The sequence below is a fragment of the Manis pentadactyla genome, chromosome 10 (genome assembly GCF_030020395.1).
Source record: "Manis pentadactyla isolate mManPen7 chromosome 10, mManPen7.hap1, whole genome shotgun sequence".
Taxonomy (NCBI): Eukaryota; Metazoa; Chordata; class Mammalia; order Pholidota; family Manidae; genus Manis; species Manis pentadactyla.
The window spans coordinates 127,176,867-127,192,528 of NC_080028.1; the positions used below are offsets into that span (position 1 = coordinate 127,176,867).

Consider the following 15,662-nt stretch of genomic DNA (forward strand, 5'->3'; position numbering starts at 1 on the left):
TAGATATTTTACTCCCTTATCTGTCTGGTCTTATAAATCACAATTTTTGCTCATCATAAAAAGAATACTACACACACACACATATATATATGAAAGTATATGATATATGTAAATCTCAATTGGTTCCATTTATAATTCGTTCATAATCAAAATGAAGTGAGCTTTTTGGGGGGAACTTGTCAAAATTATTCTAAAATTGATTGGAAATAATAAACAGGCTGGGATAGCCAAGTATTCTTAAAAGAAAAATAATAAAGAGGAACTTTTAATTTAGGATATTAAAATATACTATAAAAATTTCCAAAACAGTTATGGTACTGGTTGAAGACTCTCTAGATACTAGTATAAAAGGATGGATTTCAGAAATAGACCTTAAGGTATCTAAGATGTCACTGTCTGATAGATGCCCAATCAGGAGAAGACAGGTTATTTAGTGATTGATGCTGGGAAGAAGCCAAGTTAGAGCCTCACCTTCCACCTTACAGTAAATCCAACTTGGGTTCAAGAGTTCAACATGAAAAATAAGTTTAAATTTCTTTCATCATACCTCACTTTAAGCAAAATTAAACAGTAAACAAAACAGGAAAAAGTACTTATAAGAGGTATGACCGGCATTATGTATCTGTAATATGTCAAAAGTCCTTACAGATCAACAAAGCCACATTTTTCAATGATACTCTTAATGCTTTACATTTATGTTGCTTCTGTCATTTTCTCTATGCAAATAAGGCTGGAATGAATAACCTTACATATTTGTCATTGTAGAAAGTTTGTTTATACTTGAATGTGAGTTTTAAAAAGGACATAAAATTATACACAAAAATTAGAACACAAAAATATGTATAGTATGTGTTTGCATAATTATGTTCTATAAACCCTTGGAATTTTGGGGGGTTCACAGTCTATTCTGACCATCCCAAGCACCTTTGAAGGTCTTTGGCATATGATAATTTCATCTAGCCAAAGCCCAAGTTTGTATGGTGAGAGACTGGTGTGTTAGGAAATGAACCTAGCCACAGCCCTCCTGAGACGCTGGTTTTTACTTATCCCAGGATAGGCAGTGCCTTCTGTGAGCTTATGAAAACTTTGTCATTGTGAAGATTGGCCCTAAATGAAAACAAATTGCTGATCATGAAAATACAGACATTGAGGTCTTAAGAAAGAGATTGTTCTCAGCCAGAAAAAAAAATAGTCCTGGATAAATGGAATGAAAATATTCTCTAGTGGTCTTTGCAGTTCTGAGGAATTCTCAAGGCTCTGTCAGCATGGATTCTCTGCTGTCAGGGATCTAGTAACTACACATAGAAAAACAGACTGGAGGAAAGTATGCTGAACTCTAGCTCTGCGTGATGGGATTTGGGATGATTTTAATATGAAAAATTTATATTTAAGATGAATAGTATATAAGCAGAAAAAAAGCAGTAAATGGTAATTAAAATGATATTTCTTGATGATGAAATCCTTTTAAATGTAAATCTATATTATAACTAAATGGAAAAAATTATTTTTGTCATCTTGGTTTGACCTGGCCCTTCTTTTCAATGTTAACAGAAACCATGCAGTGACACCTGCTAAGACTTGCTGGTAGCCATGTCGGAGCCCCACAGGGTCCAGTTCACCTCCCTCCCAGGTTCTCTGAATCCTGCATTTTTGAAGAAATCCCGGAAAGAGGAGGCTGGGGGAGCAGAACAGCATCAAGACCCTGAGCCGGCAGCAGCAGCCGTTCGGATCACACTCACCCTCTTTGAGCCAGATCACAAGCGCTGCCCAGAATTTTTCTACCCAGAGCTGGTGAAGAACATCCGAGGGAAGGTGAAAAGCCTTCATCCTGGAGACAAGGTACACACCCAGTGGCCCCAGACCTAACGCACGGGGTGGCGTGTACAAGTGGGACTTCAGAGGGGCGGGGCAGGACGAGAGGCATTGGCTGCCCCACGGTCTAGGCACTCAGCCCAAAGTAATCCCAAGGATTGCTGGATTCGCTCATGGCATGAAAGGATAGAATTATTTCTAGAACCAGTCTCATGCTTTATGCTAGAGAAAACATATGGTGCAACCAGACTAATTTGAATTACGGCTAATTAACATAAATAAGGAAGTTTTTCAGGCCAAGGCTATACTTGTCCGGTGTAAATGTGACCAGTCCCTGGCTATCCCACACTGTAATTTCATGCTGGAGGTTTTTCTTTTCCAAGGTAATCTCACTGCTTAGTTTAAGGGCAGACAAAAAAGACACTGACTGCTCATCTCTTCTGAACAGTGATATTCTGGATAATTTCTTTACCTGGAATGCTAGAAGCCTCTTTTTGTGGGGTTTTGTGTGCGTGTGTGTGTGTTTATTTTTTGCTAGAATTGGGTTGTAGCCTTTAGGGCTTCTGAGAATCAGATTTCTAAATGTTTTTTAAATGATGTATTTATTTTACTGGTAGATTTGTTTCACTTTTTAGTATGGAACTTTTCAAACATGCAGAGAATAGTATAATAAGCTCCGCATACCCATCACCAGTTTTAACTATTACTGATATTTTGGCAACCTAATAATATGGTAGAAAATTTTTACAAACTTGTACTGAGTTATGTAAGAAAAGTGCACGTATGATAAATGCACAGCTTGATGGATTTTACAAATTCAACCCCCCTGTGTAACCTACATCTGGATTATAAAGAAGGACATTTTCCAGGACAGCAGAAACTCTCTTCCTGCCCTCCCAAAATACTACCTTGACCATCATGTGTAACTACTGTCCTGATTTCTAACAGCTTAGGTTTAGTCTGTGTATTTTTATGTTATACAGATGGACTCATACAGTATGAATAGAAATTAGGGGAAGTGCATAAGCATCTACTGTATCGCTGTGAGCCGAGTGAGGCTCTGAGGGAAGGGTTAGTAGGGTCCCACTCCTGCAGCCTTTTTGTCTCTGGAGTGGCTTCTGGTAAGATGGGGGTTAGTTGAGCTCTCAGCTCCCAGGGTCCTGAGGGGAGGCTGCAGTTAGGGAGGTGTGATGGCCGGTGCTCCTTCAGTCTGACTTACCATTTTGCTGTTTGGGGTGAGCAGCTTTGGTTAGAGGAATTACCCATTTGTCTTTGCTCAGATAAAAATGTGTTTCCTTGATTAAGATCTGATTGGCTGAATGGAAGCCAATAAACCTGTGCCAGGGGTCAACCTGTTATATAAGGGCCAGTGGGCAGGATGAGAAAAAATAATTTCAAATCCATTCACAATCCCTTTTCCAAAGTAGGAATAGGATCTTCCTTAAGAGGAAGAGAAAATAACAGGGATTGGTTAAAGTATGCATATATGGGCTCAAACCAAATCAGTAGATCAAACGAAATTAGAACTCCAATGCTCTGATTTCACCTTTTTTGTGGGGGGGGGTCCAAATGCAGAAAAATGCATGAGCATATGCAGAGAATTTTGGATCCAGTTTCAGAGGACTCACTCCTGACCTTCAGAGTCAGAGCTCCTGAATGGTTGCGTCTCCTCTGCAGTGTTCAAAGTACAATGTAATGTGACATATTCATGTATTAATTCATTTAGCATATATTTCTTATAATGTGAAGGCACTGTGTTCGACACCGAAGACTGTGTAAAGATAGAGGGGAATCTGGCTGTCCCAGCCTCAGGAACTTTCAATCTTACATATATTTTGGAATTATACCAACACAGGTAACAGGAGTGGCAATTGTTTAAATCTGATACAAATACAGACCCTTGAGGGCTTGGACAGAGGAGAGCTTACATCCCGGATGCTGTGTTTGGAGAGAGCTGAACCTTCATACATTCAGGAAATAGTAGTTATTAGATGACAACTGTTTGTAAGACATGAAGGAGTACACATTGAATCCAACAAGGTTCTAGATTGGTGGGATTTCTTAAAATTATTTTAACTGCTCAAGTTATATGTGATCATTATAAAAAATTAGCACGTTTGTGCATTGAGCATTGACTCCCCTATACAGAATTTTATTGTTGTTAACAACCATTTGATCAATAAATATGAGAGATGCCCTCACAAAAAAAAAAAAAAAAAAGTGCACACTTCCAATCGTAAAATAAAGAAGTAACCGGGATGTAATGTATAGCATAAGGAATATAGTCAAAATATTGTAACAACTTAGTATGGCGATAGCTGATAGAATTATCATGTATATAAATGTTGAATCACTGTGTTGTACACCTGAAACTAATGTAATACTGTGTGTCAACTACCCTTCAATAAAAAATAATTATCTACAAAAAAAAAAAAAAATTAGCACATACTTTGAAGATTATGCGTTTGTGGTACTTAGATTATATGCATGTCCTATGATACCATTTTGCATTAAAGTAGAAGGTGGATAAGAGTTTTGTTTTCAAACAAGCATCTAACCTTTAGTGTTTTGACCTACTCTAAAGTCTTAAACTTACATAGTACAGGAGTCTCTGATTAACATTCCTTGCCAAAAAAGCTTGAAATCCAGCTCTGGAAAATTTACTTGATAAGAAAAATGCAAGAGAAAGTTGATGGAGTAGAAATGATCTTTGGAAAACCACAAAAATATTTGGAATGAATGTTGAGGTTGGGAGAAAAGAAGAGATTTCTGATGCTTTGAGATCAGCCTCTAAGGAAAGGGAATGCCACAGACCTGGGTTTGACTTTTGGTGGCACTGAGAGAAGTGGAAGTTCATACCACTGTTCTAACCAGTAAGGCAGAATAGCGCTCCGGAACTTGCCTAAGCTCAGTGGGTTCTTAGCCTTTTTGAGCAATTAGCTACTTGGAAAGTCTGGTGGAGCCTATGAGCCCCTTCTCAGAATAGTGTTTTTAAATGTATGAAACAGCTTTTTATGGTTACAAAGGAAACCAACTCTGTTGAAACACTGTTCTGCCCAGGCCGTGTATTCCTGACTGAAGGCCTTTGTCTTATTTGGAGCCCTACAGGACAGTGGTATGGTGGGCGATTGTGGGCATTTCGTCAAGTTGTGTTGAATTACATGAATGGAAATTTTACTTTCTTAAATGCTAAGGTAAACACTGATGGGTGGCAGCATGTGTTCTATCTTGGCTCTTCTGAAAAAGTTGTTTTATTATGGAGTTTATAGGTGTTGAGTAATCAATGAAGGTACTGTGAATAGTATTGTGGAATTTTTTTGTGACTTATTTTTGTGGAATCATTTCTTCACAGAAGAAAGATATCGCGGATCCTTTCAATGATGAAGAAAAGGAAAGGCATAAAGTGGAGGCCCTTGCCCGGAAATTTGAAGAAAAATACGTAAGATTTCTATCTTGGGCAACAATACAACATCACTGGGTAGGAGAGGTTTCCAGATATTTCCACATTTTTTTAGTCAGTTATCATCAAAACAACCATAGAGCTTAGAGAGAACAGAATGCAGTTATCGAACAAATACATTAAGGTACAGAAAATGCATGTGGCAGGAACTAGTGTGTAGAGCTAAATGGACAAATGAAAAAGAAGGGCCTTTTACCCCAAGAATTTACCTTTGGAATAAATGTTCTGATACAAACATATGAATCCATTTAGTTCCTTCTCTGTCTCAGGCCACTTTATGCGGGTAGAAATCTGTTCTATTTTAGAAAGTCTTCAGGGAAGGAGGTTTTGGGGTGTTCCTGTGCTCTACAGCCCTTAGTCACTAGGTAATGGAGTTCAAGACAGTAATTCTGTGTATTAAAAAAAGCTGTGACATTAGACTTTTGTGGTATTTGTTGAGAGGGTAGATCGGTTATTTTGTGTACTTATGGAGTTTAAGACAATAATTCTCTGTAATAAAAAGAGCTGTGACCTTAAACTTAAAAATTTGTTGAGAGGGTAGATTGATTATTTTGTGTTCTTACCATAGGTAGAAAAAAAGCATATGATCTATTTTAAATTATAGGGTGGGAAGAAACGTAGAAAAGACCGAGTACAGGACCTGATCGATATGGGGTATGGTTACGATGAATCGGATTCCTTCATCGATAACTCCGAGGCGGTAGGTACTCCGCGGGAATGCCCCGTCTGGGGGCCGCCTCAGCCTCGCTCCTACCTGACAGCGGCCTGGAGGCGGCGGGTGGGGTCGGAATGGGCGTGCCTTCCACTGGAGGGAAGCTTCCGGAGAGCAAGGGACACCCCTGACCAGGGCACTGGTTCCTTCACTGGAAATGACGACCGTATCTGTCCAGACCCTTCTGGCCTGGGCTTCTGTGACCGACCGTCTGAAACGTGGCAGGGGAACACAGCCATTCCTGCTCTGTCGGGATCCCCCGTGCGTCTTCGGGCTGCTGCACCAGTCTTGGGCTGACCTTTATTTTTCCCCCTTCAGTATGATGAGCTTGTTCCTGCTTCTTTGACTACGAAGTATGGAGGATTTTACATTAACTCGGGAACCCTGCAGTTTAGACAGGCATCAGAATCTGAGGATGACTTCATTAAAGAAAAGAAGAAAAAATCCCCAAAGGTTAGAACGATGCTTGCATTTGGCTCTCAGAGCGCTTTCTCCCGTGGCCGCGTGGGATCAGTAGGGGACTTGCCAGCTCACTGCCGGCTCAGGGCGGCTCAGGAGGTTGGCGGGAGGTGCGGCTGGGCCACGATGGGCTGCTCACTCCCCACCCTGTGCCCTGCTGGGGCTGTGGACCTGGAGGTCTTGGTCGTCGTGCCCGTGCCCGTGTCCCAGCGGGCTCCGTGGGGATTCGTTTCTGGAGGTGGCCTCAGGACCAGGCCGAGCACAGTGGAGGGTGCGGGGTGTGGGCGTTCGCACCAGCCCTGCCGTGTCTCCTCTGTGGACATGTGGAGGACCTCAGTTCCCAGGGCTGTCACTCCAACGAAAGCAAGTAGCCTTAAGATACGTTTATTTTGAAATCTACGTACCACTGCCTGTGTGTTTGAAATGAGAGGCAGGGCCCACATGCAGCTCATTGGAACCAGAAAGGCTGCAGGCTGCAGGGCCTCTTGCCCAGGGTGCTTCAGGAGACTGCGTCAGTGGGAATGCGGTGTGATCTGCTGAGGGCGACCTGAGAGCTGTGTCCGTGCAGGAGCTGACGGCCCTCGGGATGTGTGTCCCTGCTGGGCAGTGCACCTGCTCCCTGAGTTAGGGGGCTGTGTAACTGTGCCTTGTCTTTAATTCTCAGAAGCGGAAGTTGAAGGAAGGTGGTGAGAAGATAAAGAAGAAGAAAAAAGATGACACTTATGACAAGGAGAAGAAATCGAAAAAGTCCAAGTTTTCCAAAGCCGGGTGAGAGGCAGCAGCTTCTTTGCTAGGATAAAATCTAAACTGTTAGGGCAGGACACCTGGGAGCTGACTTACCCTCTTCCTCACAGCTTCAGAAGAGGCAGCAGGGCCTGGCTTTCAGTCCCCCCTGCACCTCCGTGGTGCCACTGTGGGCAGAGTCAGCACTGTCATCTCTGTGTGTCAGACCTCCAGAGTTCTCTGTGCCACTGTCCGTGCTGGCAGCTGTCTGCCGCTGTGACTGCTGGTGTTCCGTGTTCTCTTGGGCACCCTCCTCTGCCCCGGTTCTCTGTCTCTGCTCTTCCCCTTCGTCTCTTCTCCTGCTTTCTCTGCCTCACCCGGTCTCACCCCAGCTGCCCTCCGAGTTGCTGCTGCTCTCTGCCGCTCCTGCTTTCTCCCTTTAAATATTTTTCTTGTCCCCCCTTTTTTGCAATCTTTTATTTCAGCCTGGCAGTGGTTTTTAAAACCCATTGGATATGTAGTGTTTTGTGACACTGTTTTGCTAACCTGTATTAAATCTCAAGCTTTGGTCCCGGCAAGAAGGAGCTCCATACGCCGAGAGGAGGGAGGAGGAGTGCCAGGGTGGACCTGGGACGGAGGTTCCCGGAGCCCGCTGCGCTGGGGGCAGGGCAGTCCCTCGTGAATTTCCCTTTTGAGGTGCACTACGGCCTTAGTAACCAGTCCCTCTTTGCTTGCAGCTTCACGGCCCTCAATGCCAATAAGGAGAAGAAGAAAAAGAAATATTCCGGGGCTTTGAGTGTTAAAGAGATGCTAAAGAAATTTCAGAAGGAGAAGGAGGCTCAGAGAAAGAGGGACGAAGAGCACAAGCCTGTAGCGGTCTTGGCGGCGGAAGCTCAGGGCCTGCGGGAATTGGAGGGTGCCTCTGACCCCTTGCTCTCTCTCTTCGGCTCTGCTTCTGACAACGACTTGCTCCAGGCGGCCACTGCCATGGACTCGCTGACTGATTTGGACTTGGAGCAGCTGCTCAGTGAGTCTCCAGAAGGAAGCCCCTTCCGTGATGTGGATGATGAAAGCGATTCCCTTGGGGTGGGACTGGATCAGGAATTCAGGCAGCCCTCTTCCTTCCCCGAAGGCCTGCCTGCACCCCTGGAGAAGCGCGTTAAGGAGCTGGCTCAGGTATGGTGACACAGAGTGGCTGGGTTTTCCTGGAAGCGGTTTGGGCAGATTGACGCTGGTTCTGCACCGCATGAAGCTGGCTGCCCAGAGCAACCCTTAGTGAGTTGGCAATTGCAGTGTAAGCTTTTCCAAGTCTCTCTTCCCATCCCAAGTGAGGAAACAGTATAAGCTTTGCCCATCAGGCATCATTCATTTTAGATCTTCTGTGATTCTTTAATTTCTGGAAAATTTGCTTTCTTCTGGGGAGATTTTCTCTTTACGTTTTCTGCCTGGCAGTTCTTTTCCCACAGAGTATCACTCCTTTTGTGCAGTAGACCAACACTAATGTTGGCCACAAGCAGCTGAGACAGAGATCCATCTTTTTTGCAATCCTTTAAAGGTTTTGAAAATTCACCAAAGTTTGCAGACCTGTGTTACCCCTAGAGTATATGCTTACTTGCCACTGGATTTTAGTTGCTCCCTGGACTTCCACATCACCAACGTTAGGTTGTGATAATCTGTGATAAAGAGGAGCTAAACCTTAGAATGCTGTCTTGTGCCCATTAAAAACAGTGACAACCATCAGGATATAGCAGCCAACAGCCCTTGGGAGTTGATCCCCGGAGTGCCGAGAACTGTCAGTCGGTGATCTCTTACTGTCCGTAAACCAGGCACAGGTTGTTAGGATGACATTAAGCTTTTTGTTGAAATGACGTTTTACCTCGGGCATCATAACTTAAAATGCGACTCCAGTGGCATTTATCTCCTCTAGCTTAAGTTTTAAACAACTGATTTCTCATAGGATTTCAGAATAACTGTTATGTATCAATTATGTACCCCTTTAGGGCAGGGTAAATACAATGTTAACCACTGCTACAAATGATTTTCTCACTTCCAAAACTGCTTGAGCACAACATATGAAGTAAGTCCAATGTCTTTTTCAGATCCCTGGTTCATCCTCCTCAGCCCGTATGCAGGATTCTCTTTGAATGCAGTGATTTAACTGAACTGGCCCACATCAGGGATTCAGAGTGTATCTTACTGAGACGTCGAGGTGGAAGTAGTTGAGTCTGAACTTAGCCGCTGTTTGAGCGCCCTGTCCTGTGTGTGCTCTCAGAATTTGTTAAAAAAACATTGTTCCTTATTCTTTTCAATCCTCTGGTTTGTAATCACATTGTTTTGTAGCTCCTGAAAGTCTTGTTACGTGAATTGAGTAAGATATATGTGGCAGTGGCCCGGTTGTTTTTTAGAGAAGACTTGAAACACTTATTTGGAGGTGTCCCTACTACTACCACAGGTTGTGTTCTAGTCTCATAATTTACACTCCTTATTTCATTGTCTTGGGAAATATGGACAAATTTAGTGGAAACAAAGTGACATAACATGAAATAGCATTGGGTGTAATTCAAGAGAGCCTCATTTTTGGATGGGCACTTTGAGCAAACTGTCCTCCTTCAGTGATTGACAAGTCTTGGTTACTGGGCGTGATGGAGATAGGGCTCAGGATCCTATAGATAAGGTAGGCTTGTGGCCTGGTGGGGAGGTGGTGGTGACCAGGAGAGATGGACGTACTGGCTTGAAAACGCAATGTTCAAACGTGACATTGATACTTTAGTTATTACCTGGCCTTTCTCCTCTAACAACATTAAGAAACTTTGGGAAATGGTGTGGAAAGTGGGAATTACCCATCATACCACCAATCCGAAAACAGTTCGATTTACATATCCCCTTCTAGCCTCTGTGTATACGCTCTTATACAGTTGTAACTATAGTTGTGAATAATTGTTTCTTGCTTTCTTTGCTTAATAGATTTTATTGTAAAGCCCTCATCAGTTTTAATGGTTGCATGAAAAAGAAGGCTTATTTTGGAAAATTACTTAATGCCACCCCAAAGGACCCCCAGGTGCTCCATTCCCACTGGCCTGTGCTGTGTGCTCGAATATTCTAGAGAATACTCAGAATCTGCTGGGAGAGAGAGTCTTCCCAGGGGAAGATGCTTTGTATACAAAAATTGCACATAATTTCAAATCCATACGTGGATATTTGGATCCTTAATAAGGAGCCCTGTCCTCTCTCTTGAACTGGACATTGCATTTTAAAATTTATATTAAACTTGATGTATATAACATTAGCAGTGTTATGTGTTTCTCACTTAATTTTTCACTCTCCTTATTTTTCTTTTTTTCCCCCTCTTAATTTCCTTTATAAAAAGATAGTTTAGATTATAAATCTTCACCCTAAATGATACAGGTATCAGTTTCTACTGTTATATCTAAAAAACGACCCAAAATTTAGTGCTTCAATTAGCGATTCATTTCTCTTTACTGTGGGTTGGCTGGGCGGCTCCTCTGCTGGTCCTAAGTGGGCCCGCTCAGCCGGCAGGTTGGCTGGGTGCTGGGGCAGCCAGGAAGGCGAGGAAGGAGAGGCCTGTCCTCTAGCCGGTCTTCCAGCCTGGGCTTCTTCAGGGCACGGCAGTCTCAGAGCAACGTCTCAAGGGAAAGAGGTTGGAACCCACGAGGCCCTTAAGATCCAGCCTTACTAAGCTGTACGCAGCGCCCCCTGCTGCCACGCTCTCGGTAAAGCAAGTTGCAAGAGCGAACCAGGCTCGCGGGCTGAGGACCTGGAGGCCGCCCTTCTGTGGGGAATGCATGTACCGGGCGGGAGGGCGGCCGCTGTCCCACCGCAGTCCACGGACAGCGTACCACACAGTCTGCCGCCGTTCATAAGCAGATTCTAATCTGCTGTATGCTGATCTCTTAGGGGAAAATTTTTCTTGTGGGAAGCAACAATTGGATTTACCTGCTAACTAGATGTGATACTTAAAACTTAAAAAAATACATACTTGAAAATGTGTGTATGTTTAAGAGGGTCGTCTTGGTGGGAGCCCAGGCAACATTTACAGTTTGCTTCTCACGTTAGCCCTTTTTTTTTTTTCATTTCTTAACTGCTTTGTATTGTACATTTTTATGGGCTTCAGGGAATCCGGTGATTTGATTTGGTGGCCTCACTCTGTCTTCTCTCAATTACCACACCTCCATTGGGTCTCTGTGTTGGGGTTTGAGAGCTCAGGTGTGGCACTCCTCAGGTTACCGTCTTAATGTAGTTTGTCAGCTTCTCAGCCTGGTCTGTACAGATGACACAGGTCTACTCAGTCCAGAATTAAATGATAACAATAGTAGGAATAGCGAAGGAGCAGAGACCTCATGTCACGCACCCCTGTGCCTGCTCACCACGTGCCCTCCTGTAGAGACAGAGCCCCCGTCTCCCAAAGCCAGGGAGGTGTGGAGCCAAGAAAAACACAACCTTGAAACTGTTTGATATTTTTTAAAAAGAAAACCATGCTAGATTTCATTCTGTTCAGCAAAAACAGGAATAGTCTAAAAGGTTCTGACCCAGGTGCTGAAAGGCTGTAGATGGTTTTTCCTAAAATACATAAAACTGCTCATTAAGAGGCTGTTGTAAATACTGTGAATCAGCGTGATAGGGCTGTTTGGTTTGACTACATTTCCTGTTAATCTAGGATTGACTGATTTATGTAATTCCTTGGGCAAGAGTGTCTCTTAGGGTTGAGGGACCTCATTTATTTCCGGAAGACCGTTAGATGTATATCCAATTACTCTTCTAATTAGATTTATTTTAAAAATACATCACTTGACTAATTATCTTCAGTATAAAATCAGACTCTCAAGAGATACTGTGTACACAATTCAAAAGGCATCAGGAAAAAAAATCTTTAAAAAATTATATAGCCAGACCACCTCTGAAATATTGAAGAAATGGCTGATATCTCAAACTAAATTTGACTGGAAACCCAAGCAGTTGATGGGTCTGACAAAGAGCGGGGCATTTGAAATACATGTTAGTTAGACTGAATTAACATTAAGGTGCCTCTGGGTCTTATCTGGCAGTGTGTAAGCTTAAGCGAAAAAACAATGACTGTTTTTTTCGGTAAAACTAAAACACTTCCAGCACATTAAAAGTGCCAGGGCAGAACGCTGAATCCTTCTGAAAGCGTAAGAAACTGGCAGATGACTGGGTTAAGTCATCCCCTTTATTTCTTCCGTCTGCGTCCATCCATTTCACCCCCTTTCGTGTTGGGCCTCTGTGCGCCCCTCAGCCCAGGGATCTGCAGAAGCTTGAGTTTTGCATATCAACTCAGCAAGTTATGTTTGGCTGCTCAGTACTAAGCTTTTCTTCCTCTAGTTCGCATTCTTTCAGTGATACCTGTTCATTTGGTCATTCAGCCAACATTGGCTAAGCATCCATTATGTGATAGGCGGCTGTGGGAAATAAATTGATGCATATGATTGAGTTCTTGTTTTCCATGAGCTTGTTCTATAAATGGACCAGTAGACATGTAAACAACTGGCTATAGGTCAGAGCAGAGTGACAATAAACTATGATGTTTGGATGGTCAAGTAGGTGGTCAAGTAGTCAGCCGGACTTCAGCAGGTAAAAACGAAGCTCTAGGGGGTGGGCCATAGGAATCGAACTGGAGGCAGCAGGCTTAGCCTGCTCACAGCAGAGGGGGCCTCACAGTGAGCCAGGGCACAGCTCCCTGGACATGTGGCGGAGGTGGGAGCTGCGGTGCATTGCTGGCTATGGGAGGTCCTGGAGGACCCTAAATGCCACGTGAAGGAGTTTGGGTTTGATTCTGGACTTGGAAGGAGCTGCTGAAGACCTTTAAGGAAGGGAGAGGAAGGATCTCAGAGAAACTGGGTGCAGTTGTTAGAAGTAGGGGGCATGAGAGGAGGAGGAGCAGCTGGCGAGTTGGGTTTTGGGTGAGTTGAGTTTGCATACCACAGGGTCATCCATTCATAGAGACAACTGGACATTCTGATCCAGAGCTTAGAAAAAGGGTTTAGGGCCAGAGGTTTGGATTTGAGAGACCTACATACACTCCTGTTGTCTTGAAGCTGTGAAGGGGAGGAAGTCATTGGGAGAGGGGGGCTCTAGATTGAGCCTTGGGGCCCGCCTGTAGTTCAGTAGCGAATGGAGGAGATGGAGAGTCAGAGGTGGTGGGTAGTCATCAGTGCCTGCAGTTTCAGAGGGATTGATCAGGATCCATCAATTCACTCTAGACAATCACCTTAATTGCCTTTGTTTGCCATCATCATTCAAGCCTGGTTTCAGAAATTGTATTTTTCCTAAAGCCTTTGGGCCAGCAACTCTTGCATTTAGATCAGTGGTTCTCAAACTTCACTGCATATTAGTCTCCAGGGTTACTTTTAAAGAATACAGATTCCTGGGCCCCATCCCCAGAGGCGCTGCTGTGGTGGGTCTAGGGTGGGGGAAGCACCAAGCAATTCCAGTGTACAGCCACATATGAGCGGGGTTTGCTTTCTGACCTCTGCGTTCGGTGCCTTGGCTGACTGCTATGCCCATGCTTGCCACCCGGAGTGTTCTCATGGGAAGCCAAAGACTGTAGCAGCCTCCTGTATATCTTGTGTTAATAGGTAGTAAGGTGTGTTAGTCATTCAAATGGTCTGGGTAATAGAGAGTTTGCGATAAACTGTAGATGGTAAATTTTCAAGGAATTACACAGTCTTTAAATACTAACATAGCACTTGATTATTCATTCATTTCCTTTGTTCATTTATTCATTGCAGTGGATAAAAGCCTTCAAATCTTGCAGGTTTGTTGACATTTGATTGTCTTTGTATTGTAGATGTATGGAAGTTCCAACTCGCAGTTGAGATGAGAGCGCTGGTCGTGGGAGTCAGCTAGCTGGCTGAGTCAAATGCGTCCTGATTGCTCTGACTCTGCGGGATTTTCTTTTATGTGATTGTTGTTTCAAGTCCAGGAAAGAACAGACAGTCCGTGCATGCTTCAGCAGCATTTGAAAAGAGTTGGCTGTCCCATTTCTGGAGCATGTAGTGATCCTAGGTGAACTTAATCTGGGAACAGGGCCGAACGGGGAAGGGCACAGTGAGGATTTCGTGGGCAGGCGTTTCTGTAGGGACTGCTGCTCTTACGCCTGTGCGTGGAGGGCTGTGTGGGGAAGGTGCACTAACGGATGTTACTGTCTGCTGTGAACCAGGCTGCCAGGGCTGCTGAGGGAGAGAGCAGACAGAAGTTCTTCACCCAGGATATTAACGGCATCCTCTTAGAGTGAGTATCTTTTGTCTCTTTGTATCCGCTGTTTCCATGCCTGGGTTGAGCAGGCCAGGGGAAATGAGAGTATGATGGGGCGAGCTACATAGAGAGGACCACCAACGAGATGAAAAAGATTGGTTTTTATTGTTGTTCTTTTTAAGAAATGGGTTGGGTACACCAAATATTTGTCTCCAGGAAATGACATGTTATTAGAATGCTGTATATAACAGTTACAGCCATTTGGAAGAAGACTTCTTGGCAAAGATGAGATGAGATGAGACAACAGAGAAGGTGTCGCTTGCCTGTCTCTTGAGAGCCTGGAAAAATCAGAGACAACTTGGTGCAGCCCCAGGGGCATGCACTCTGGGGGTGCTTCTCAGCATACCTGGTCTTTCTCTTGCTCTCACTTCTGCTCCCAGGGCCAGTGTCCATCATCTGGTAACCCTCCTCCAGATACCTGAAACTCTGAGATACCACACTGTATTAACTGGGCTTAAAAGCAAAACAGCCACATGTATAAATCCAAACCAGGTGCTTTGCTTCTGGCCCTCCAGTTCTGTCAGCTTCTCTCGCAGTTGCATTACATAACAGAGGAAGCTTCTTGCTCAACAACTGGGGATTTTTCATGTGTAAGAACGGTTGACTTGGGAGTATTCTAGCAAATGACCTTGCCTGGCCAGGTTCAGGATTGGCCCCTTGGGTCAGGAAGCCAGGGCTGTAGAGAGCACCTGAGGGCCAGCACAGATGAGAGATTTGTGTCAAAGAAGCCTGCTTGGGGCATACCGAATACAGAGAGCGCCCAGGACTGAGTATTGTTCTGCTCATCCAGACGGGGACCCTGGAGGGGTGAGGATTTCCCTGCCCTCATCAGGGATAGAACTGGGAACTGGGAAGAAAGGAAACAATGCTGGGAATTACCTCCTCTCAACCCCAATAACTCAATAATTTCCCATTTTGAAAGCTTTTATGTTTTCTTCATTTATGAAGTTTAGTTACTTCAGGGCTTCTTTAGGGCTCTGTTTTCTTGACTACCTGTGACTTGGTCTTGCCTTTCACCTAAGGGCCTTGACTGTGTTACCTAGCCAAGTTGATCAGGTTTAGGAGTTCTTGTGTGGCGACTGCTGAAGATCTGTTGCATTGGTCACTACAGTTACATTGTGCGACCGACGAGTTAAGGTTTGGCCTGCTCTCGGCTCCTAGCTTTCTTCTCCGTGATTGGTTACCTAATGACAAGAGCTGCTCCAG

The 15,662-nt window shown here is 44.1% G+C and overlaps 1 protein-coding gene across 2 annotated transcripts in view; it reads left to right on the forward strand.

Moving 5' to 3' along the window:
- Positions 1-15,662, forward strand: part of UBN1 (ubinuclein 1) — a 33,136-nt gene that overhangs the window by 2,847 nt on the left and 14,627 nt on the right. For both annotated transcript variants that reach the window (XM_057487728.1, XM_036920511.2), the window contains exons 2-8: positions 1,552-1,839; positions 5,165-5,251; positions 5,877-5,972; positions 6,303-6,437; positions 7,108-7,211; positions 7,904-8,342; positions 14,362-14,432. In XM_057487728.1, coding sequence (XP_057343711.1) covers positions 1,591-1,839; positions 5,165-5,251; positions 5,877-5,972; positions 6,303-6,437; positions 7,108-7,211; positions 7,904-8,342; positions 14,362-14,432 — 1,181 coding nt within the window. In that variant the 5' untranslated portion in view covers positions 1,552-1,590. The remainder of the gene's footprint in view (positions 1-1,551; positions 1,840-5,164; positions 5,252-5,876; positions 5,973-6,302; positions 6,438-7,107; positions 7,212-7,903; positions 8,343-14,361; positions 14,433-15,662) is intronic.